The sequence below is a fragment of the Pseudoliparis swirei genome, chromosome 23, assembly GCF_029220125.1.
Source record: "Pseudoliparis swirei isolate HS2019 ecotype Mariana Trench chromosome 23, NWPU_hadal_v1, whole genome shotgun sequence".
Taxonomy (NCBI): domain Eukaryota; kingdom Metazoa; phylum Chordata; class Actinopteri; order Perciformes; family Liparidae; genus Pseudoliparis; species Pseudoliparis swirei.
The window spans coordinates 4748533-4775152 of NC_079410.1; the positions used below are offsets into that span (position 1 = coordinate 4748533).

The 26620-nt window shown below is 42.4% G+C and overlaps 2 protein-coding genes across 2 annotated transcripts; both read right to left on the minus strand.

Annotated features, from left to right (window-relative positions):
- Positions 1 to 6071: 6071 nt before the first annotated feature.
- Positions 6072 to 12513, minus strand: si:ch211-157c3.4 (Lipopolysaccharide-induced tumor necrosis factor-alpha factor homolog-like). The gene is made up of 5 exons (XM_056407625.1): positions 12480 to 12513; positions 9443 to 9489; positions 9228 to 9326; positions 8941 to 9127; positions 6072 to 7241 (listed from the first exon to the last, which is right to left on the minus strand). The coding sequence occupies exons 2-5, from the start codon at positions 9483 to 9485 to the stop codon at positions 7124 to 7126; spliced, it is 447 nt and encodes a 148-aa protein (XP_056263600.1). The 5' UTR covers positions 9486 to 9489; positions 12480 to 12513; the 3' UTR covers positions 6072 to 7123.
- Positions 12514 to 18319: 5806 nt separating this feature from the next.
- Positions 18320 to 23714, minus strand: LOC130188736 (solute carrier family 2, facilitated glucose transporter member 6-like). Its single transcript, XM_056407206.1, has 2 exons — positions 21866 to 23714; positions 18320 to 18987 (listed from the first exon to the last, which is right to left on the minus strand). The coding sequence occupies exons 1-2, from the start codon at positions 22101 to 22103 to the stop codon at positions 18896 to 18898; spliced, it is 330 nt and encodes a 109-aa protein (XP_056263181.1). The 5' UTR covers positions 22104 to 23714; the 3' UTR covers positions 18320 to 18895.
- Between the last annotated feature and the right edge of the window lie 2906 nt (positions 23715 to 26620).

Below are 26620 nucleotides of genomic sequence, written 5' to 3' on the forward strand. Positions count from 1 at the left end.
TGTTGGGGCCTCTAGGAGCCTGTTGGGGTCTACAGGGGCCTGTTGGGGCCTGTAGGAGCCTGTTGGGGTCTACAGGGGCCTGTTGGGGCCTATTGGGGCCTCTAGGAGCCTGTTGGGGTCTACAGGGGCCTGTTGGGGCCTCTAGGAGCCTGTTGGGGTCTACAGGGGCCTGTTGGGGCCTGTTGGGGCCTCTAGGAGCCTGTTGGGGTCTACAGGGGCCTGTTGGGGCCTGTAGGGGCCTCTAGGAGCCTGTTGGGGTCTACAGGGGCCTGTTGGGGCCTGTTGGGGCCTCTAGGAGCCTGTTGGGGTCTACAGGGGCCTGTTGGGGCCTCTAGGAGCCTGTTGGGGTCTACAGGGGCTATTGGAGCCTCTAGGATCCTCTAGGGAGCCTGTTAGAGGTCTAGGGGGGCCTGTTGTAAGCCTGTTGGGGTCTACAGGGGCCTGTTGGGGCCTGTTGGGGCCTCTAGGAGCCTGTTGGGGTCTACAGGGGCCTGTTGGGGCCTCTAGGAGCCTGATGGGGTCTATAGGGGCCTGTTGGGGCCTGTTGGGGCCTCTAGGAGCCTGTTGGGGTCTAGGGTCTAGGGCCTGTAGGGGCCTCTAGGAGCCTGTTGGGGTCTACAGGGGCCTGTTGGGGCCTGTTGCAGGTGCATGATGCCAAAGGTCGCCGGGCGTCTCTCACTCTCACCCGAGGATGACGAAGAGTGCGCAGAGCATCTTGGCGAACCTCCCGACTCTGAAGCTGACGTGGGTCAGGACCCTTTGGCGGCAGGAGGAGCAGGTCGTCATGCCGGGGCGCCAGCGCCTCGGAGCGCCGGCAGGATCATGGTCTCCTCTGCTGCTGTCCTCTGGGGGGGGGGGGGGGGGGGGGGGTAACTTGGCACCAGGTGAGGTTATTTTTATGCGCGTGTCCAAGCGTGAGAGTTTACCGGGCACGTATATCTGGTCAACCGGAGGGCGTCACTCTGAGGTCCAACTGGACCGGCTGAACCAGAACCAGAGAGGGGGAGACAGAAACGAGATTTAATGAGCCGGTCTGATGATGATGACGATGATGATGATGATGATGATGATTTGCCACATCTGGAGCCCCCGGCCGGTTCTCCACAGGATACAAAGGCCTGCAGCAGCTCCCCTTACTGTTCAACTTTTTACTCCACAACACTTCATGTCAAATGTATTTATTTATATATATGTATGTATTTATATATATTATATTTATTATATATATATATATATTATATGATTTATTTATATAAAATATATTTATATATATATATATTAATGTGAGTATCTATATATATATTATATGATTTATATATATATATAAAATATATTTATATATATACAAAATATATTTATAAATATAAATGTAAGTATTTATATACATTACATATATGTATTTTATATTATTTATATATATATATATATATATAAATAAATAAATAAAAATAAAAATATATATGTATATTACGGATTAGGATGTGAGATGAAATAAGCGTTTTCTACCTGGCCCGACAAAGATGTGGTACATCGGCAGCTCTTGACCTCCATCTGGACGAGAAGACGGGCAAAGAAAGAAAGAAGAAAGAAAGAAAGAAGATTTAATGAACTAGTCTGACAAAGATGATGATGATGATGATGATGATGATGATGATGTGTGTGTGTGCATGGTCAGGTTTACCTGCAACTTGTTGACCTGGTATGTTGTAGTAAGGTAGACCTCCACCTGGTGGACCTGGTGGACCTGGTATGATGTAGTACGGCTCTTGGTTTCCATCTGCACTCATTGTGCTGTGTGCGCGCTCCTCTTCATCAGCAGTGAAGACACAAGACACCGAAACCTTCCGAAACACACACACACACACACACACACACACACACACACACACACACACACACACACACACACACACGCACACAGACACACATCTTTATTTAATACTTTCTCTCGTCTCCTCGCGCTGCTGCTTCCGGCCACCAGGTGGCGCCAGAGTCAGACGGATGGCGCTAAAAAACATCCGCTATGTCTCTGATGAAGACGCACGTGTTGCGGGTCCAGGAAGTCGCGGCTGACATCTTTGAGCGTGCAGATCTAGCTTTTAGTTTGAACTAATATCGACGCTCATTCTTCTTTTATTTAATTTTTATTGTCCGTAAACTTCTCCTTCAATTTGTTTTCTGAGGTTTTTAATTTAAAAACAACGCGAACCACAGTAAAGAAAGTCGCATACACATTTAATATCTGTTTGCTGACTTAACACAGACGCTTGCAAAATGGCCTATTATTTATAATTAAACCGACAGTTAATACAAAATGGCTGTAGTTGTTTTATTGTCTCTCTGCAGGGGAAACATGGGGCGCTGTCCCCTTCAGGGAAGAAGGAAGTCCTTTCCGATGGAGCGCGGAGGTCACGTTCTGCTTCACAAGCTGCACAACATGTGAAAATGAGCATGAATCACACGTCACACGGTACGGTTCCTTCCTTTCTGTCTAATTCTCGACAGGAAGTGTGTGTGTGTGTGTGTGTGTGTGTGTGTGTGTGTGTGTGTGTGTGTGTGTGTGTGTGTGTGTGTGTGTGTGTGTGTGTGTGTGTGTGTGTGTGTGTGTGTGTGTGTGTGTGTGTGTGTGTGTGTGTGTGTGTGTGTGTGTGTGTGTGTGTGTGTGTGTGTGTGTGTGTGTGTGTGATCGGAGGAAGAGTTTCGGTCCTGGTTGACGGTGACACGGTGGAAGAACTGGTCTCAGATGCTTTGAACTATTTGGCTGCGTTCCAAGTTGATTTCAGCAACTTGGTGCTCAGGTCGAGATGGCATTTACAAAAATTACATATAAAAAAGCTTTTTTAACTCTTATACATCACCTCCCGGGTTATATTATGCACCTATTTGACAATGTTCATTATGGAGCTTTAAAAAAAAAAATCAATCACTGCAACTTTTAGCAACCAGGTGTGTGTGTGTGTGAGTGTGAGTGTGTGTGTCATGTGCTAAGCCCGCCCACCTTTTAACGGTCCAATCAAATTAAAAGGATTTGATTTCGATCCCTCTTGTAACATGTACAAGGTTTAAAAAATTCAGTTTCACTGTGAAACACGCAGCCCGATTCAGATCTGACCCAGAATCAGCTGTACTCCCCACAGTACAGGTGTGTGTGTCAGTGTGTGTGTGTGTGTGTGTGTGTGTATACGTGCATGCATCAGCTGACTGAGGTAGGAATTCAAGACAGGAAATGAATCAATGGATCAATGGATCATCACTTCAGACAGAAACGTGGAGTCAATCCAACAGCTGCTGAGAACAGTTCCCTCATTCAGCTCGGTCCAGTCTCAACGCGCTGACTCAGGATCAGATCAGAATCAACCAAACACACACACGGTTCAACCCACAATGGAGGGCAGAGGATATATTATTACAATAACAACATCGTATTGTATGAGGTTAAAACTATATATCAAATTAGATGTTTTGTTCTTTTTCTTGTAGTGTTCTTGTGACTTGTAAAATGTATAAATATATATACTGTATAAATATATTTATTTGGGCTGTCAATCGATTAAAAAAAATTAACTAATTAATCGCACATTTTGAAATTCATTAATCGCGATTAATGAATTATTTTTCTTCTTCTTTTTAAAGATAAAACTTCACACAGAGCTGTGTTTTCAAAGAGGCTCCTACATATACAGTGCCAGCGATGTATTTAATATTGTGGATGATAAATTGTTTCTTCAGTGAAACATCCAGATTAGTAAAAAGAAGAAGTATATTGAGACCCCATTGGTCCTGTCATCTTTAACATTGAACAGCAGTAGAACCAGTGGCCTTGGTAACTGACTGACATTCACATATGTCACGTGACCCTCTGGAGGCTGGGGGCATGTTCTCCATTTTTCAACAAAATGTAAATTCACTTTTTAAAGTCTTTTGCATGCGACACACCCCCACGTGTTATACATCAAACATTCCAGAACAATCTCAGCTCTGTAATGAGGCTCATTGTCCTCGCGCCGTGTTCTCTGGTTCTCTGACTGACAGGCTGCTAATGAGCCTCACCTGTGAGGTGGGAGGTCCTTTGTGATTTACTGAGTGTTCATTGGTTGTTGTTTTCGCTAAATGTTGACAGACAAACGGATTGACAAACCACGTTGAAGGTTTCGTGTGACGAGTTCTTTCCGCGCCGCGTCACCCGACACGTCGCCCCTCCGTTCCTCTGTGTATCAGAGGGGGAGACGGGAGGAAGGAGGAGCAGGAGGAAACCCGACTGATTCATCCACGAGTTTAAACTGATTTATGCTCCGTATTTTCGCAGAGAAATAATTGTTTTAAAAACGGAAACAGTGTCAGAGGAGTGCAAAAACGTCAACGCACACCGGAAGTAAACAAAGTTGCGTTAATTGCGTTAAAATATTTTAGGGCGTTAATCGCGGCCAAATTAATCGCATAGATTAACGCGTTAACGCTGACAGCCCTAATATTTATATATATGCAATAAATAAAACATGAAATAAATACATATATATATGTATGTGTATGCAATACATATATATATTTATTGACTTATATATATATTTATATGTAATCTATATATATATAAGTAAATACAAATACTTATTTATTGCAAATAATATATATATATATATATATATATATGCAATAAATAAATATATATACATATGTATATATATTTATATAAATGCAATAAATATAAAAACATATTTATAAATATATATATATATATATGAAATCAATATTTCTAAATATGCAATATATATATATATATTTATATATATATATATCCTACTTTCTACTTTTCTTTTATTGCCTCTGGGTTCATTAAGTTGTCTCGAACATTTCAGTAATAAATAAAAAGTCACCCGTGTGTCTCTTAAGTCGTGCTAACGGTTAGCAGCTAACCTCTTTCTCTGGATCTGTCGGCATCAATCAAAACATCAACAATAGTTTATGAAAAACACATTTTATCCTCATCATTGAATGACTGAGCTGATGCCTCTAAAGCTGCAGACACATGACAGAAACAGTGCTGTCTACAGCAGCACACAGACACACACACACACACACACACACACACACACACACACACACACACACACACACACACACACATCCTAACAGTAGTTCAGCTGCTCCCTCATCTCTTCTATTAATGAATGAAATCCTCTTTTCTCACCTCTTGGTGAGCTGCTGATGTGGAGGCCAGACCGAATGCAGCGGGGATGTCCACCTCTCTCACCTGACTCACCTGTGCCTGCACAAGCCCCTCCCACCTGTGCCTGCACAACCATCTAGAAACCATCTCGCTCAGCCCCGGTGAGAATGTGCGCAACGCATTCCTCTGTGGCGGTGTGTGTTCACTGCCCAACACACACACACACACACACGGTAATATCCATTTAAATCAGTTAAAACGTTTTTTATTTATTTAATTTATTTGGGTTCTTTATTCATTATATATACTCATGTTTACTTAAATTGACATTAGTATTATTTATTCTAACCTTTTTAATGTATACATATGTGTGTGTGTGTGTTATATATATATATATATATATATATATATACATACACATATGATAATATCCATTTAAACAAACATCTTATCCAGTTATTTATTATTATTATTTATTTATTCATTATATATATATATATATATATATATATTCATCTGTATTTCGACTGGCATTAGTATAATTTCATTATTCGAACCATTTTTTTCTCCTTTCTTTCCTTCCTCCGACTCTCTTGCTACCTTATATATATATTTATATATAATATATATATATAAATATTTATATATATACATATATATGTATATAGACATATATACGTATAAATACGGGGATTTTAATAAGATAACAATATATAATGTATGTACGTATATATATATATTTAATGTCCCCCACTCACCCAACATCCTGAACACACACACACACATAGACACAGACACACACACACACACAGATATTGTGAGTTAATGTACTTGTCGACACCTGTAATGACATTATCACACATTAAATAATTATATACAATACAAATATAAGCAATAACTAGCTGAATAGATGAATATGTGATTTATTGATCATCAGTAGGACTGTACATACAATCGATGACACAAGTAATACAAGTTTAGGTTATATATACAATACTCAGTGTAAAACACACACTCATTTGGCCTCTTGCTTCTCTGTTCCATCTCAAAGTAAAGATGAAGATGAAGATGTTCTAACTTAACAAAAGAAGAACTGTGACTAGCCTACAAAATTCGTGGTTTTATTTTGGGACGGAGTCAAATTGTCTCGTTTAAAAATGAAAGGAAAAAAATGCACAATCCCCTTGAACACATATTTGATAAAGTTTATATACAAGCCTTCATTTCAATGACATAATATATGCAGAAGTTTTGTGAAAAAAGGATAATAGAGAGTTTTTTGGGTGTTTTCTTCCTTCTTTTTTCAAAGTGCATGACGGAGGGTGTGCTCCACCAGCCGGTGCCCACAGCTGTGTGTGTTTCATGGTCTCTCTCTTTTCTTTGCTAAAAAAGTGAGTTTTTTTTAACAAAATCTCGCCTTTGGGACACATGTGAGGACTTTTTAATTTATATTTCATCATATTTTAGGAAAAAACGTTAGACCCATGTGCCCAAATAGAAAAGAAAATTGCTATATATCTCTATCTCTATCTCTCTCTCATTCTCTCTCTCTCTCTCTCTCTCGATCAAGTGTTTGGTATCTGTGAACTCGTAACAAGCTCAAATATGTGCACAAATATGCATTAAAAACATTTAACAAACACGTTTTCTCATTCTTCAAAGACTAAATCATGACTTTTCATTTGCTTTGCGATCTAAAACAACTTAAAGTATTTACGTACCAGATTTAAAAACTTCAAAATCATAACAAATGTTGCCATCATTCCTAAATATATTCGTGTTTGGCCACAAATAGGTTAATTTAATAAAAGTGAAATAAGAATAAAAGTGGACTCCCAGTCCGTTTGCCTGATATTTTTTTGTTGCTTCCATAGAAAATGAGCTGCATTACAACGGGGGTGTTATTTTTAATATTTCTATACGGGCGCACGTCCTCCATCATCTTCGTCTTGGTCTTCATCATTTGCAGCACTTCTTCTTGTCGACGTGCAGCACTCTGGAGCAGCGAGGGCACGTGTGGTGCGCATCCTTGAATTTGTTCATGAAGAAAGGAATCAGGCAGCAGCACAGGATGCATCTGCAGGACACACACATGTACACACACACACAATATGATTACATTATAAACTGGTCGTCTCTATAGAGATTTCATGTTATTATAATAATCCAGATCGGCTTGTTGTCCTTTGAATGTGGCAAAAAAGCAACTTAAATATAGATTTTAAAAGATATGTTTTATTGTGTTAATGTTTTATTGTGTTATTGTGTTGTTGTGTTATTGTGTTATTGTGTTGTTGTGTTGTTGTGTTATTGTGTTATTGTGTTGATGTTTCATTGTGTTATTGTGTTGTGTTATTGTGTTGATGTTTCATTGTTATATTGTGTTGTTGTGTTGATGTTTCATTGTGTTATTGTGTTGTTGTGTTATTGTGTTGTTGTGTTGATGTTTCATTGTGTTATTGTGTAATTGTGTTATTGTGTAATTGTGTCATTACCTTCGCATTGAAAATGCCGGAAGGTTATGTTTTGATCGCCGTGTATTTATTTATTTATTTGTATGCGTGTTATTAGCAAATCTCAAAAAGTATTGAACCGAATCGCATGAAATTTGGTGGGATGATTGTTTATTATCCGGGGACCAGTTGATTAGATTTTGGGATCGATCGGGTCAAAGGTCAAAGGTCATGAACAGGTCAAAATCTTTCGCAGAACTCAAAAAGTATTGAACCGAATCGCATGAAATTTGGTGGGATGATTGTTTATTATCCGGGGACCAGTTGATTAGATTTTGGGATCGATCGGGTCAAAGGTCAAAGGTCATGAACAGGTCAAAATCTTCGCAGAACTCAAAAAGTATTGAACCGAATCGCATGAAATTTGGTGGGATGATTGTTTATTATCCGGGACCAGTTGATTAGATTTTGGGATCGATCGGGTCAAAGGTCAAAGGTCATGAACAGGTCAAAATCTTTCGCAGAACTCAAAAAGTATTGAACCGAATCGCATGAAATTTGGTGGGATGATTGTTTATTATCCGGGGACCAGTTGACTAGATTTTGGGATCGATCGGGTCAAAGGTCAAGGTCAAAGGTCATGAACAGGTCAAAATGTTCTTGAATCGCCTGAAATTTGGTGGGATGATTGGTTATTATCCGGGACCATTTGATTAGATTTTGGGATCAATCGGGTCAAAGGTCAAGGTCAAGGTCATGGAAAGGTCAAACTCTTTTTTTACCATAGCACGATACATTTTTGTCCAATTGGCATGCAACTAATGCCAAAATGTTCATAATTCAATGCCCAATCTTGTGATATGCGAAGGTATGCGCTCTACCGAGTGCCCATTCTAGTTATGTTATTGTGTTGATGTTTTATTGTGTTATTGTGTTGTTGTATTGATATTTCATTGTGTTGTTGTGTTGATGTTTTATTGTGTTATTGTGTTGACGTGTTTATTGTGTTGTTGTGTTGATGTTTCATTGTGTTATTGTATCATTATATTATTGTGTTGATGTTTTATTGTGTTATTGTGTTGTGTTGACGTTTTTATTATGTTGTTGTGTTGATGTGTTGTGTTTATTGTGTTATTGTGTTGTTGTGTTGACGTGTTTATTTTGTTATTGTGTTGATGTGTTGATTGTGTTATTGTGTTGACGTGTGGATGTTTCATTGTGTTATTGTGTTGACGTTTTTATTGTGTTGTTGTGTTGTTGTGTTGCCGTTTTTATTGTGTTGTGTTGATGTGTTGTTGTGTTGCCGTGGTGATGCCCACTCACCCGCAGCAGATGAAGAGTAAGCACATGAGCCAGGCGTAGGTGCCGGCCTTGTAGGTGACGTTGGTCATGACCTGCTGCTGGCAGGAGGTGCAGGTGGTCATGCCCGGGTTGCTCCCCAGACCCCCGTCGTAGCTCACGAACCGCCGCTTGCCATCGCTGGTCTCCAGACCTCCTCCATTGGTGTACACTGAGGGCGAGAGAGAGAGAGGAGTGAAAGGTAACCAGAAGGTCAGTTCTCTGTGTCGGTGAGGTGTGCGTCTCCATGGCAACGTCAGATGTGTGTTTACCTTGCGAGGCGTGAGTGGCGGATTCATTTGAGCTCGCTTGTGGGGTGAAGGGGGTGTGGGTGTGGTAGACCACCACGTCATCGGGGCCCGTACCCTTAACTGGACGAGTGGAAAGAGAGAGAGAGACATACGAGTTAATGGGCCAGTCTGGTGATGATGATGAAGATAAAGATGATGATGGTGTGTGTGTGTGTGTGTTGTGTGTCCAGGTTTACTTGGAATGATGTAGGGAGGAGGGTCTTTTATTCCTTCACTCATTGTGCTGCAAGAGAGAGATAGAGGGAGAGAGAGAGAGAGAGAGGGGGCGAGAATAAAGATATAGTTACAAAAAGACCAAATACACTGAAACCCTCTGAAACATACAAATATCCTTGTTTAATAATGCCTGTAATTCTGCTTCCGGCCGCCAGGTGGAGCCAAACTGACTCGTGTTGATATCGACTGGATTTATAGACTGAATTTGAGGGCGACATGTCCAACATATTCCATCACGATACAGATCATTTATTTTATCTGGAATCTAAAGAATCAAGTTGTTTATTTGTCTTTATCTACACTGAGATGATCCAATAAGCAGAATTCCAAAAGCACAATGTAGAGCCACATCAATTTTAATTATGTGATTAAAATCTTTAGGATTACAACTTTAACACTTGCTGCTCCAAAAAAACCTATTATATTATTTTATAATGAGCTTTAAAGTTACTTAATTTTGTGATTTTAAGGCTAAACTCATTTGTTTTGATGTAATCTCACGCCTGTAGCCTTGTTCAAGGGATCAACAACAGACGGGCGGCTCCTCATGATTAATATAATGATGACAGGAAAAACCTGCTGGAAGATGGACACGACTCTCCCTCTCCACATCTCGCTCCTCTTCTTTTGTCCTCCTTTTCTTGTTGTTTTCATATCAACAAACTTAAAAACACACTCTCGCATGACTAAGCATTAATTGTTCCACCAGAACACGCACAGAGCACACACTCGCTCGACCGCTATCTCTCTCTCTCTCTCTTTCTCTCTCTCTCGACTTAGTCACTGAACTACGGGTTTGAAGCCGCCATCTTGTTTGTTTGTTGTTTTGAGCGAAGAACAACCGAAAATATTACAACAAACTTTCATGAAATGAAAACACTAAACACCAGAGAGAATACAGCTATACAACCAGATGAGTCGCCCTCTGGTGGTCAGTAGAGAGAATGCAAGTCTAAGACGCTTCAACATTAACTTTTCAGATCTGGATGTTGCCGACAGTTTCACTGTCTGCAGTACACACACACACACACACACACACACACACACGCACACACATGCACACACACACACACACACACACACACTGCAGGAATGCAGGAATGCGACCGAGCTGCATGCTTCTCCGTGTGTCACAGACTTGTACAGATCAGAAATCTTTTGATTGAGTTCATCTCTTGGGAAAACAACAACCACAACAACAACAACAATGACATCAACCTGACATTGTATTGACAGCTTTCTTTCAAAAAAAGTGATGACGGAATGAATACACACACAAAAACATCTGGGTAACGGCGACGTTCTTCGGCTCATTCCTTTCCGGCCGAACCAGCTGATGAAGAGCTTTGGTTAAAGTGCTCTTCATCATGGGGAAACTGTCTTTGTCTTCCTCTCTTTTGCTGCGCGCTGCACGGGGCTCTTCAAGCAGCTGGCGCAAAAGTGAAAACATTGGTTGTGTGTTTTGTTGGTGATGGACAACAGTTCCAGCACTCCACAGATTCATAATTCTTTTATGATATGATGTTTTCTAGAAGAAACACTGCACGATGCGTTCAAGATCCTTTGAAAAGAAGAGCGACGAATGAACTGAATGAGTAGGACCGGCGTGCAGGAGGCCGCTGATGGAGGCGGAGAGCTCCTGGGTGCGGCTCGCTGAAGAATGCGTCGGCAAACATTGCAGAGATACTTTAAAAAGTCACAAAAGTGGGGAAAGTTCCAGCCAGACGATCAAACAATACATTCGTCTGTGAGCGAGGAACGTCGGCTCAGGCAGCTGCCGGCTGCTTTCTATGAGGCGGAGGCAGGACGCGTGACTCTGGGCGCGCCCCATCGAGATGAGAAGCAATGGAGCGAAACCGCCATTTATCTCGGTGCCAAGACAAAGAAAAACACCAAACAGTGGTGGAGCTTCCCAGATGTTGAGTTTAGGGGAACGCGGTTCTTTCTGATGCTAAGGCGGGATGACGAGGTGACACCCTGAGACACATTGCATGTGAGGTGCGGCCTGACTGTGCTGGTCAAACCTGACTCTCTCTCTCTCCCTTGTGATGCAATGCAATGATCAGCTGACAAAGAAGTGGACATTACCCATCAATCAAAAGAGGAAGAGTTAATCCAACAGCTGTAGAGATTTAGGCTTGGCTCTTTCAGAGCTCGACCCTCGTTCTGATTTGACCCCAGGTCAGCCAAAACACACGGTTCAACCCATGAGACAACACATACATATCATATATACGTATATATATATCTATAAATATAGATATATAAATCAAATTACTTTCGGAAAAAGAACATATTTTTCCCGTTTCTCAAAATCTCACGGACACTTGAACGACAAATCAAATTAAATACATTTATGTTCTATGTTATAGATGTTTCTGCTCATTTTTAAGTGCGATACGTCCGAGTCGTTGGTTTGCAAAATCAGAAGATAAACATATTTTCTCTGAATCCGACGTCATCAAACAACAACAAATTAAGTAGAGATGTTAACTATACTGTACAATTATTACTACATACTATACCGCAGTTATTAAGTGACAATAACATGTAATAAATCTCTTGACACATATGTGCATGTGCGAGGAGCTCAGCAGTTCCTATAGTTCACCTGAATGGCTCATCCCCTTTGAATAAGAGCTGCAGGTGCTCTGGGCTACACCCATGTACGTACTACTCACATATCAACGAAATAAAACTTAAACAACACGGGAACGAGACGCGAAGAATAAGCATCAAAAATGAAATTGGCTTCAAGACAGAAAATGTTCCTGCGTTGGAACCCGTGAAACCATTTGTCTTGATTTAAGTCCCAACAACATTCAAGAACAGTCAATTAACGTCACATTTAAAGCTCAAGATGAATATTATGTTCTTTCTCTTTCTCATAACTACCAATCCGTTCCTACCGGAGCGTTTAAAACTATAAAAACACCAAGAATCTGAACCTGTCAATCAAGTCCTCCTCTCCGTACATCCCATAATATCTTCTCTTACCTCTGTTGTTTTTTTTCCAATCTGTAAGAAAGCGAGTGAGTGAGCTGCTGCTGTTGAGTCCAGACTGATTGAAACGGGGATGTCCACCTGTCTCACCTGTACCTCTATAGGCCACGCCCCCGGACACGCCCACAGTCCCACCCTCACTGAGAAAGACTGAATCTGCTGGGAGAGTGAGTCACCCAGTGGTTTAAGGTGTACCTTTGAAGTGCTTCTTTATGCTGTTCTTTGTCTCTGGGGTATTATTGTGTGTGTGTGTGTGTGTGTGTGTGAATAACCAGTTTCCCTCCTGCTGCGTTGTATGAAGCAGACTGTTCACAACCTGACTCCTGTCTCCAAGCGATCACAGTTATTGATCTGGAATGTGACCAGAAGGTCGACCAACAGCGTGTGAGTGACACGAGTTTACGCGCGGTGGAAACCTACAGTTACAACTATTTAGTTTTTACAATTCTCGGCCCGAAAAAATGTCAAGAATGAAAAACTCTCTGTATGCAGTGAAGGAGAAAAGAAAAGTGAAGCCTGAGTCGTATCCTAAAGAAAAAGGTGTACGCTTATTTTCTTCCTCGTGATGTTAGAAGATTGATGCTCATCGTCTCATCTCTGTTCATTTAGGCTAGCAGCAGTTAGCTGAGCCTTGGTTGTTTAAAAAAAGATCCTACATGCATTTCTGAAGCTGAATAAATAACACGATACACACATTTAGTCTGTAAAAAGGTTGTTTTTTAAAGCATAAACTGACAATAAATATTGATTTGTTCATTCTTAACAGCGTTGACGTTCACCGTGACGAGCTAGCAGAGAGGCAAGGAATGTGAAATCACTGACTGTGTAACAGTTTAGCTCCACGCCTTCCTTTTTGTAATAGTTGTTTTCATCCTGTCACACCATCTCGTCAGTCCAACTCCCCTCACCTGCCTCTGATCACCTCGTTAGTCCCTCATTCCCTTCACCTGGTCCTTACGCCCTTCTCACCTGCAGCCCATCCCCTCATTAGTCCCTCACTATTTAGCTCCCTCACTTCCACTTGTCCTCTGCCAGATTGTCTTGTGTTTTCGTGCCAAGTTCTCCAGTGTTATTAGAGTATATTCCTGACCTGCCTGCCCTGACCTCTGATTCTCTGCCCCGCCCCTATTTGGACTTGTTTGCTTCTTCGACTGATCTCCCGGTTTTGACCCAGCCTGTTTCCAACCAAGGACAGTATTCTTTGTGACTCCTGTCTGAGTCGTGCTTTTGGGTCCACTCTAATTGCCGCGCCGTGACAGACTGAGAGATTTTGAACAAATAAAAAAAGATATAAAATGTTATTCGGCGAGGCTTTGTGCTAAAATACGGCATGGAGAGGTCTGGCTTCATTAACCACAACCAATACAGAGATTGATGCCTAAATTAGGCTTTATGTTGCATTTTGGCTGGTTCAGGAATGATCAGACCTGTCTCGAGCCGGCCAGTTGAACCACATTTTTCTATTGTTGGTCAGAGTGCTGCAGGAGGTTGAGGGCCTTGCCTCAACACACCTTCACATGCATGGAGAGGGAGGCTGGAAAACCCATTGTAATACATATATTATTGTTATTATTATTATGTGGACGGATTCAATCAATTCAAAAAGCCTGTTGCAAGAGGCAGACCGCATCAACCTGACTGACTCAGACTAATGCTGCACCGGTGCACGTTAAAAAACACGTTTTCTTTTCTTCTTTCTGTAGTAATAAAGCTCGCAAAATATAAAATGTCTTTCCCAAATTTGCATTTACCCCCAAACACCTCAGTTAAAAAAATCTACAGTAGTCAAGGTGTGTGTGTGTGTGTGTGTGTGTGTGTGTGTGTGTGTTTGAGAGTGAGAGTGTGGGGTGTTGCCTCCACTCATGATGTCAACTACGTGAGGTAGGAGTGTGTGTGTGTGTGTGTGTGTGTGTGTGTGTGTGTGTGTGTGTGTGTGTGTGTGTGTGTGTGTGTGTGTGTGTGTGTGTGTGTGTGTGTGTTTCGATGGGCCTGATGAGCAGCATTCCAGAGATTAGACCAATCCCTGCAGACTTTAACATTCCCTAAAATGAGCGAGGCGTGTTTGGTATAAACTGGGACATGCGATTCGAGCGACGGCGCGGTCGTTTCCTTTTCTCCTTAATAGCCGAGACGCTGCGTTCATGGTACTCATGCGAACGCTAAGAACAGCAATTTTCTCAACTAATTATTCCGAAGGCACGCATAATTACATTTCTGTTACTGAGATCACAACCAATTAAAAAATATTATAATAATATATAATAATATTGAGCTACTTTTGAAAAAACAGAAGTAAAGCAAGACCAGTCATACAATTAATAATATGATTACTTTGAAATTATCCATACATAAATCAAATAGTTACATTCTGTATGAAACCTGAAAAAAATGGCCTATTCAAAGGTGCTAAATTCAAAATGTCATAGCATGTCTATGATCGAGTGGCTTGCAGCTAACGGCGCTAACGGCGCAAAAAGTGTAAACGGTGACGAGCCGTGCTGAGAGAGGTAACAGGGTTTTCCTGATCGATCACTTTTAGAATTTCATCTGTTGCCGTGTGCCTGAAAGCTGCTATCTGATTTAAAATGTGTTATGTAGTATGTAGCCTGATAGGTTATCAATAAAGAGATCATTTTCTTTCTCACCTTCCGAGAACAACCTGTAATTCAGATATGGTTTATTTATTGAATATAGTTTGTGTTTATTGTAGTTGCTCATCGTTTGTTATAGTTAAGATGACAACTGACTGCCGAATAAATCAAAGATATCTGATGCCAGAATAGTATAGTTTATTATGATCTGTATATAGATGATATAGTTTATTATGATCTGTATATAGTTAATATAGTTGATTATTATCTTCATATTGTTGATATAGTTTATTATCATTTGCATATAGTTGATATAGTTTATTATTCTTTGAGTTTACTGAGTATTGTATCAGAAGGCTGCAGAGTCAACTATATATATATATATATATATATATATATATATATATATATAAAACGAATAAAGGAATAGAAATAATACTAAATGTATTGGCAGATTTTGTATCCCATGGATTGTGAATAAATTCACCCAAAATATCAACACATGAGGGGTTTCTTTTGATTTTTCGCAGACATTGAGTATGAGGCAAAAATAACGTGGTGATTATTTTGAATAAAATGCCAAATAAAGTAACAGTCACTATAGGTCATGACAGGCTGTGGTGTGATTACATCACCGCAAAGCCCCTCCTTATCCACAGGGAACCATTGCTTTAATAGTTATCAAGTATATACATTGAATACAAATAGAAGGTTTGACACATTCCAATTTAAAGAGTTTTATTAATAAATAATACCAAAAATGTTCACAGTAAAGTAGCTTATTCTGTGGCTGCCTGCACATACATATACGCAGCTAGTATATTTTATTTTTTCAACCAATCAGATTGCTTGATTTGAGGAATCTGTTTTATTATAGTTCAACCAAAACATTGAATTTTTTTGTTCTGTTATTTTTATGTAAATAAGCATTCAGAATGAAAAATGCATTAAAAATGAATTAATCATCTCGAGAAATCTTTGTCAACTAAAACCCAAAACATCTGAAACAAAACCACAAATTAATATCAAATAATGCCGAAAACTTAAGTGACGGCTGAGCAAGCGGCAATGATGTAAATATATATGTGATGATTTAATGCATCTTTCTTGAAAAGATCATGCGTGGAAGCAGCCGTCAGCTGGAGGAGGAGGAGGGTGGCGTGATGGAGTGATGGAGAAAGAGTGAAGAGCGTTGATTATGGAAGGAGGAGAAAGATAAAAATAGCCTCTGACTCTGAGGTATATAGAGACGTCTCAGTCCACCTGCTTCTCTTTCCACCTCCACCTCATCCGTCTTTCTTCTCATCCGAGCCGTGGTTGCACACCTGCTTGTCTCACTCTTTGATGCGGAGGACAATCCCCCCGTTTCTTTTTAAGTGTTTACGTGTCTTGTTTATAACAATAAAGTCATTAATGCGCTCTTTTTGTTTTATTTTATCTGATTTCTCTAAAAACCCTTTCTCAAAAATATAGATTTTAAATAGTTTTACGGAAACTGTAAATATTTGTGTTTTTTCACGTATTTAATCACACTGCAAAGTATGTTTAATTTCTCTGTCCGTCCTGCTTTTCCTCTGACCTGGCGGCAGTTTGGCAAAAGAACAGACGCATGTGTGTGAACAAATACTTTTCATATTTGGTGTCAGTGTGACACAAACACACAGCTACAGGCTAAACACTTTCAGAGCTGCATACCTAGCGATGCGATGATGATTACGTATTATCTTTAGCATCTATTCCAGAAATGTTTCCTGTCCAACAAGCTTGTTAAAGGTTACCTGCGTTTCAGAACAAGATCACTAAGCCCAACGTATGTCCCATAAAAGGTTTCTTTGGTTGGCCTCGTTGTAATCTAGTAAACACACAAGAGTAAAAGAGTCAAAAACACAACATCCCAACACGCCCCCGCTCTTCTTTCAGAGAAGAAATCATCTCTAGCCGCCATTTTTTACATTTTATTAACAGTTGCCCGTTGACGATGACAGAGGAGTTACCGGCTAACGTTACCGGCTAACGTTACCGGCTAACGTTCAAGCTCCACTCAGTAAATATTAGTATGTAGAAGTAAAAATAAAGCACTAATAAGATGTGTTCAAATGTTATCTTTTATTTAATTACTTTTTGTAGTCGCCAGTTGACGATAACATTTACACACGCGATAGTTTTACGATGACGCGGCTAAAGAGCTCAATCACACACGCACATACACACACACACACACACACACACACAAACCGAAACTTGTGTTGTGTTCTTTCTTTGACCAAACTAAATCAAACAGTGTACAGACTACATTAAGTAGTATTATGGAAACTCATTACACTGTCAGGTGTTCCTGTTATTTTGTCTACCCCTTGTTAGTAGCTAGTAGCAGATAGTACCTACACATCTATATATATATACATATATCTATATACATCTATATCTTTCATCCCTGTTTTTTATATTTTATATTTTATTCTCGTGTTTAGTTTATTGGTGCTGCTACTGTGACGACAAATTTCCCCTTGGGGATTAATAAAGTATATATCTATCTATCTATCTATCTATCTACACTGTCTTACTTTGATGACGTTTCTGGCTGTGTTAGAGAGTTGTATTCATTTTATCCATCAGTACTTTTCTGTTTTTCAACAAAAAAAATTACGATAATCTAATTTTATTTTTACTCAAATAATTAACATAATAATACATTTTGTATGTTTCGTTCTGCCTTGATGGAGAGATTTAATGTGATATAAAGGCAACTTTTAAAATACATGATCACAGACTGTATTATTCTGGAGTATTCTTGTATAATTGGTCCGACCCACTCACTGAACTGGTACATTATGCACATGCATGTGTGCACTATTGTGTCTAATTCCAACATAAATCTCCAGCAGACGACGGCTGTGACTCAGCAACATGAAGACGAGTTGTTGTAAGGATGATGTTGAGGAGGCTGTGAGTCAGAGTCCATGAGAGAGCTCTGTGGCATGTGACCTGGCCTGCTCAGCCGCCATCACTTCCTGTGCTCTCTTTTTATTTTATAATATTTTTAGGCCAGAGAAGACGATGAACCAGTTTTTTGGGGGTTTTCTTCATCCAAGAAAGCCGGCCACCTGTTTGCTCATAGGATTAACTCACATTTAAAGTTAATAGCTTGTTTATTTGCTTTATTAATTGTACGTAATGTGCTACGTATTTATAGCAGATGTTTTGAATGCGACACAGAGCTGGTGTAGTTTATAGTACAAAATGTCAGCACTCAAGTGAATTTAATGTTACATGTATGAATACAACATGGATCAAAGGAATACATAGGATTGTCAGCACATGGAACATTAAAATGTATTTAAAGAGGAAATGTGTTCTTATTAACAGAAAAATCTTCTCCTGTTGGTACATTGTGTGTTAGTGTTGTATAATTATGTATTAATGGGACATTATTATTGCTTTTTACAATCAGTGATCATGTCATTATTCTAGTTGTCCGTTTTTCAGATGCTACTTAGACCTTTAATATTGATTATATTACATAATAATACAAACATAAACACTGCAGTAGCCGTGTTTCTGAGGTATATTTGAGCTCCACGCTTCGGTTTCACTGCGCGGTGGACCGACTCCTGCCGATGGTGAACGTTCGGCCCGTCCTGAAATAGTTCTCGATCTCTTCCAGCGAGCGGCCGCGAGTCTCCGGCACGCACACGGCGCTGAACAGCAGGCAGAGCACGCACACCACCGTGGAGCACAGGTAGGGCAGGTACAGGCCGTACCTGTCCACCAGGTGCGTGAAGGCCTGCGTGAGCGCAAAGGCCGTCAGCCAGCTGACTGTCACACACAGACCCGAGGCCACGCCCTGGCAACCAGCGGCAACACCTCGGACATGAGCAGCCACGTGATTGGGCCCCATCCCATGGCGTATCCTAGGAGACGAGCAACAAACCCATTGGGTAAATAAGAGGCGGAGCACGTGAGGTCATAATTAAGATCCGTGTTGAAAGGCGTATCGGACACTCTTTGCTTTCTTGCTAAAATAAAAATAAAAAGACACTAAATACGAATTGTTCTCACGTTGAGAATCTCAGTCGCGCCACACGTGACCATATGTGACCACGCCGTGACCACGCCGTGACCACGCCGTGACCATATGTGACCACGCCGTGACCACGCCGTGACCACATGTGACCACACGTGACCACACGTGACCCCGCCGTGACCACACGTGACTAGCTGTGACTTTTCAAACGTTTTCCCAATTAGCTTAAGGCGTGATTAAATAATTGTCGACCAATTAAACTCGAGTGACCCAAGAAGAGGAGATGGGCGTCGCTTCGAGAAACAAAGGGTGACAAATTACCCGAGGACATCACAGGTCCTCCAACTTGTTGGAACAAGACAAAATGTGATTTTATAACAAATGTCATGTGATTTCTTTATAGGTGCCTAACGGGTTATTAAGTATTGGCCCACACTCAAAGAAATGACTCATTGGATGAACTCAATTAAATTGTTGGCAGGTTTTCCATCCAATAATTATATGCAACTCCAACTCAAATTTAGCACATCAGTGCAATAAAATGTAATTAAGTTAGTCCAACTCATTTGTATCAAATACATCTAAAATAAAATAACGATATTCATTAAATTAAATTCATTTGTGTTTGTCCAACTCAAAATATAAACTAACTAACTAACAAAATATGCAAACTCCACGCAGAAGGAACACCCAGACTGGGAATTGAACCCACGGCCCTCTGGCTGTGAGGCGACAGTGCTAGCCACTACACCACCGTACAGCCAAGAATGCGTCTTCACCTCATGTAAACAACTGATTTTCAGCTGGCGCATGCGCAAAGGGTAGTCCTCAATGAAACACATTTATTTTGAGTTGATATGCACACCATCTAACCTAAATAAATCTAATAAATGAAAGTATTCATACATTTTGTGTTACACCCATTAAATATAAATATCTATTTTTGTAATTGATTTATTTAAATGTATCAAACAATATTTAAATGTGTCACCTCGAAGAAGGGCTTGAATCGTTTTTGTGAGTGTAACCTAAATAAATCTAATAAATGAAAGTATTCATACATTTTGTGTTACACCCATTAAATATAAACATCTATTTTTGTAATTGATTAATTTAAATGTATCAAACAATATTTAAATGTGCCACCTCTAAGAAGGGCGTGAATCGTTTTTTTGAGTGCAGCCTCCGTGAGGCTCAGCGAGGCTTTGAGCTCAACGCTATCGCCGTAGCGTCTCACATGGCCGACTGAGAGGCGGTCTTCATTATTATTATTAATTTTTTTTTAAATCCTGTGTTACAATTTAAAAAAAAATGTTTCATTAAGTACGACAAAATGCAAAATATGACTTTCTTTATATACTTTTCTTTTAAAAAAAACTTTGGCATCTGCTGATGATGAATTGATTGTTATAGTTTCATAAGGGAGGGAGGGAGGGAGAGAGAGAAGACAGAAAGAAGGAAGAGAGGGAGGGAGGGAGAGAGGAAGGGAGGGAGGGAGAGAGAGAGGAAGGAAGGAAGGGAGGAAGGGAGGGAGGGAGGAAGAGAGAGAGAAAGGAAGGGAGGGAGGGAGGGAGGAAGGAGGGAATGAAGGGAGAAAGGAAGGAAGGGAGGGAGGGAGGAAAGAAGGAAGGAAGGAAGAGAGGGAGGGAGGAAGGAAGGGAGGGAGGGAGAAAGGAAGGCAGGGAGGGAGAGAGGAAGGAAGTGAGGGAGAAATGAAGGAAGGAAGGAGGGAGGGAGGAAGTAAGGAAGGAAGGAAGGAAGGAAGAGAGGGAGTGAGGTAGGAAGGAGGGAATGAAGGGAGAAAGGAAGGAAGGGAGGGAGGCAGGGAGGAAAGAAGGAAGGAAGGAAGGAAGGAAAGGAGGAAGAGAGGGAGGGAGAGAGGAAGGGAGGGAGAGAGAGAGAGAGAGAGGAAGGGAGGAAGGGAGGGAGGGAGGAAGAGAAAGGAAGGAAGGGGGAGAGGGAGGGAGGGAGGGAGGGAGGAAGGGAGGGAGAAAGGAGGGAATGAAGGGAGAAAGGAAGGAAGGGAGGGAGGGAGGAAAGAAGGAAGGAAGTGAGGGAGAAATGAAGGAAGGAAGGAAGGAGGGAGGAAGGAAGGAAGGAAGGGAGGGAGGGAGGAAGGGAGGGAGAAAGGAGGGAATGAAGGGAGAAAGGAAGGGAGGGAGGGAGGAAAGAAGGAAGGAAGGAAGTGAGGGAGAAATGAAGGAAGGAAGGAGGGAGGAAGGAAGGAAGGAAGAGAGGGAGGAAGGAAGGGAGAGAGGGAGAGAGGAAGGGAGGGAGGGAGAGAGGGAGGAAGGAAGTGAGGGAGAAATGAAGGAAGGAAGGAGGGAGGGAGGAAGTAAGGAAGGAAGGAAGTGAGGGAGGGAGGGAGGAAGGAGGGAATGAAGGGAGAAAGGAAGGAAGGGAGGGAGGCAGGGAGGAAAGAAGGAAGGCAAGGAGGAAGAGAGGGAGGGAGGGAGGAAGGGAGAGAGGGAGAAAGGAAAGCAGGGAGGGAGGGAGAGAGGAAGGGAGGGAGGGAGGGAGAGAGGGAGGAAGGAAGTGAGGGAGAAATGAAGGAAGGAAGGAGGGAGGGAGGAAGTAAGGAAGGAAGGAAGAGGGAGGGAGGGAGGAAGGAAGGAGGGAATGAAGGGAGAAAGGAAGGAAGGGAGGGAGGCAGGGAGGAAAGAAGGAAGGAAAGGAGGAAGAGAGGGAGGGAGGGAGCTCGGAAGGAAGAAAATAAGGATATAAGGAAGGGAGGGAGATTAGGTGAAGCGTGACATAACACTCACCGAATATGAACACCATGGTGCTGATGAGAGGGATGAGGCCTGCTGCGGTTTGGGGACCGGCAGCCAAAGTGTCTCCAAAGGCATTGTGGGAGCTGTAGTCCAAACCCACGGTGAGGTTAGGAGGGGCGGGGCCCGGAGGGCAAGCTGTGGTGTGGGAGATCATGGTGAGAGTCAGAGCGGACAGGAACATCAGCAGGCTGGACACGTACAGCAGGGCTTTGCGTCCGGCCCTGTCCATCAAACTGGCTGCCACGGCAACCGAGACATCCACAGCGACACTACGTCTCCAGCGATGTGGATGATTTGCAGCTGACAGATTATCCTTCAAAACACAAAATAAACTGCACCAACCGCCTCCCGACTGTTGATAATGTTGTTTATTTTCTTTTTTTTATTGTGTCCATCCATGTTTGAGGCTGTTCCGTTCTTTTCCCGGCTTCTCTACCTGTTGACTGCCTGGGTTTATTTTTTTGTTTTGTTGCCTGTCTGGAAGTAAAATTGGATTTTAATATAAAATGAGCGGAGAGAGGAAGTGGAGCGCAGTGTGAATATAAGTATATACATCTGTGTGTGTATGTTTATATTAACGTCCAGACTTCCTCCTCCCACCACTCACCAGAGTTTGTTGCCCCGTCAGATCTTTTTGGGGGTTGTTCTTAAAGTTGTTTGAAGAGGCGTCGTACCGCGGAGAGTTTGATGGAAGGATGTTTGCGAGGACTAACTGACAAAGAGGGGGAGACATTTTGTTTTTTTGCAACTGAACTATCCTGAGGCTCACTAGTTACCCCGATGTGGTTCTTTACACTTTTTTTGTTTTGTTGCTCCCTTCCTTTTTTTTTTTTAGTGCAACAAAGCAAGTGTTTCTGAGTTTACGCGCAATTGTTTCTCACTTTAGTTTGGTTGGAGGAAAAATGAATTCATTTTTTTGTTTTTGTCTCTTTCTGCAGATCTTGTATAATAACAATTCACAGCATCTGTTTAAAAATAAATGGGGGAAGAAAAAAAACAAACAAGGAGGATATTTGTCTGTATTTCATCTTGCACATCGGCACTTAATGTCCGAGGTTTCTCAGGACGGACACACGTACATTCTGCTTGTGGTCGAGTTGCTCCGTGACTTTAAAGGAACACATGCAAGGACATTACCCCCTTGACTTTCTCTTCCTGTTTTGTTTATCGGGAGGGGGGCAGTTAATGTCTTAATCAGTCATTCCTCCTCTAAACACAAACACGAGCTTGGCCATCTTCTCTCTCCAGTGAGATCTGTCGCCCCCTGGTGGTCGGAGGCAGTAACTGCGCTGTGCTTGCTAGAGAGCTGCAGAACACTAGTTTGAAGATTGTGTAGAGACAAAACCAGCATTGTAAGAAACGTTAATCCCTATGAATTCATTTTTCTTTTTTAAAGCACAGATGGAATGCTCCCCTAATAGTGCATAGCAGGATCTGTAAAGACAACATTTAAGAATTGTATATTTAAAAAAATATGAACGTGTAAAATTAAAAGAGAAACACGCCTTTTGTTGTTAGGTACAGAAGGAGCCAGGTGTTCATATTTCTTGTGTAGGGTTTTTCTTTTTCTTGCGTTCCTGATGTAACATTGACGATTTTTTTCTGTTGCATTTTGGATTTTCTTTTTTCTTTTTTTCCCCCAAAACTAACTGCATTGGTTTTGTCTTAAAAAAAAAAAAGTGCAGTGCAACGATAACCTGCAGAATCACACCGTTAATTTGATCTTTTCCAGTTTAAAATCCTCAGTGTAGCAGCAGTGTACGACAACTATTCCTGTATATTGCCTTTTTGCTGGAAAATGTATGTTGAATAAAATTTTCTATAAAAACCCAAACTCCCCATCCACTCTGCTGCTTGTCCAAGCCAAGAAACACTTAAAGGAGCATTCCACACTTTGGGTAATACACAGTTGCTTTTTTGGGGGGGTGTAGATTTGGTTGAGAAACTGGAAACTATACAAATCTCAAACTCTTAAGATTTAAAGTTGCCTTCCAATGATAAATGGAAGAGCTCAAGATGTCAGTCCTGCTTGATTTATAATTTCTATTTAATTAAACATGTAAACTTCATGTTTTCAAATTTGTCCATAGCTCAATGTTGTGTATTCAATGGAGTGGAAGAAACATCTTTTTATTTCTTTGGACAAAGAAACTTTGACCTGACTATGAAGGTCGACAGATCACCGAAGGCTGTCATAATTCACGGCAATCCATCCGGTAATTGTTGAGATATTAGTCTGTAGAACTCGTTCTAATTATGAGATTAGAAAACTTTATTTATCCCCAGTGGGGAAACTCACCTGCCTCCAGATATTCATACAGACGTCAACAGACACACTCAAGGTGTTCTTTAAAAAACGGATGAGACTGAAGGCTGTCGTGACCTTTAATAATATATAATAAGAAGCTCTCGAGCGTGTTGTCTTGAAAAATTTAACATTAAAATGAGGAAAATTGTGTGGGAACCAACAACGATGGGCTTGACCTCTGAAAGAAAGAGACACAGTAAATAAACTAGAACGGGCACTCGGTAGAGCGCATACCTTCGCACCTTTTCATGACCTTGACCTTTGACCCGATCAATCCCAAAATCTAAGCAAATGGTCCACGGATAATTACCAATCATCCCACCAAATTTGATGCGATTCGGTTTAATACTTTTTGAGTTATGCGAATAACACACATACAAATAAATAAATACACAGCGATCAAAACAGCTTTTCTGAGAATTACGAGACGACGGCGTTATAAATATATTACAAATAAACCACATTGATTCTGGATTGTTGTCTTGTGGTTGGAGAGTTTGAGGTCATTTTAACAAGTAATTATGCAGCTGTTGTATGCAGCTCACGCTCTGCTGATGATGTGATGACAGAATACGAAGAGCGACGCGTAGACGACGAGTCGAAGGTGGCGAGGGGACGAAGGTGGCGAGGTGACGTCATTTCATATGTGCGCGCGTCCATCCTCTGCCCTCACGTTGGGCATTGACAGCATCGCTTCTGCTCCACGTGCAGCAGCTCCCTGCAGCACGGACACGAGTGCTGCACGTCTTTGAAGTCCTTCAAGCAGAGAGGAAGTGGAAGCAGCAGCATGGGGACCAGGCACATGAGCAGCCTGCCACACACACACACAAACACACACACACACACACAAACACATATGGTACAGTGTCATGTGGCGGTTTTAGGAAGTAGAATGTCCCGATTGTTTACAGCAGACGTACTTTGTAAACGCGGCTGCAGTATGTGCTAAAAGTACAAATAAGACGTGTGTGAATTGGAACTTTAGGAGCCTGTAGGGGCCTGTAGAGGCCTATTGGGGCCTGTAGGGGCCTGTTGGGGTCTAAAGGGGCCTGTTGGGGTCTAAAGGGCCTGTTGGGGTCTATAGGGCCTGTGGGAGCCTGTTGGGGTCTAAAGGGGCCTGTTGGGGTCTATAGGGCCTGTGGGAGCCTGAAGGGGCCTGTTGGGGTCTATAGGGCCTGTGGGAGCCTGTAGGGGTCTAAAGGGGCCTGTTGGGGTCTATAGGGCCTGTGGGAGCCTGTTGGGGTCTAAAGGGGCCTGTTGGGGTCTATAGGGCCTGTGGGAGCCTGTAGGGGCCTGTTGGGGTCTAAAGGGCCTGTTGGGGTCTAAAGGGGCCTGTAGGGGCCTGTTGGGGTCTAAAGGGCCTGTTGGGGTCTATAGGGCCTGTGGGAGCCTGAAGGGGCCTGTTGGGGTCTATAGGGCCTGTTGGGGTCTATAGGGCCTGTGGGAGCCTGTAGGGGCCTGTTGGGGTCTACAGGGGCCTGTTGGGGCCTGTAGGGGCCTCTAGGAGCCTGTTGGGGTCTACAGGGGCCTGTTGGGGCCTCTAGGAGCCTGTTGGGGTCTACAGGGGCCTGTTGGGGCCTGTTGGGGCCTCTAGGAGCCTGTTGGGGTCTACAGGGGCCTGTTGGGGCCTCTAGGAGCCTGTTGGGGTCTACAGGGGCCTGTTGGGGCCTGTAGGGGCCTCTAGGAGCCTGTTGGGGTCTACAGGGGCCTGTTGGGGCCTGTTGGGGCCTCTAGGAGCCTGTTGGGGTCTACAGGGGCCTATAGGGGCCTGTTGGGGCCTCTAGGAGCCTGTTGGGGCCTGTAGGGGCCTCTAGGAGCCTGTTGGGGTCTACAGGGGCCTATAGGGGCCTGTTGGGGCCTCTAGGAGCCTGTTGGGGCCTGTAGGGGCCTCTAGGAGCCTGTTGGGGTCTACTGGGGCCTGTTGCAGGTGCATGATGCCAAAGGTCGCCGGGCGTCTCTCACTCTCACCCGAGGATGACGAAGAGTGCGCAGAGCATCTTGGCGAACCTCCCGACTCTGAAGCTGACGTGGGTCAGGACCCTTTGGCGGCAGGAGGAGCAGGTCGTCATGCCGGGGGAGCGGCCAGCGCCTCCTCGGAGCGCCGGCAGGATCATGGTCTCCTCTGCTGCTGTCCTCTGGGGGGGGGGGGGGGGGGGGGGGTAACTTGACACCAGGTGAGGTTATTTTTATGCGCGTGTCCAAGAAGCGTAGAGAGTTTACCGGGCACGTCGTATATCTGGTCAACCGGAGCGTCACTCTGAGGTCCAACTGGACCGGCTGAACCAGAACCAGAGAGGGGGGGAGACAGAAACGAGATTTAATGAGCCGGTCTGATGATGATGATGACGATGATGATGATGATGATGATGATTTGCCACATCTGGAGCCCCCGGCCGGTTCTCCACAGGATACAAAGGCCTGCAGCAGCTCCCCTTACT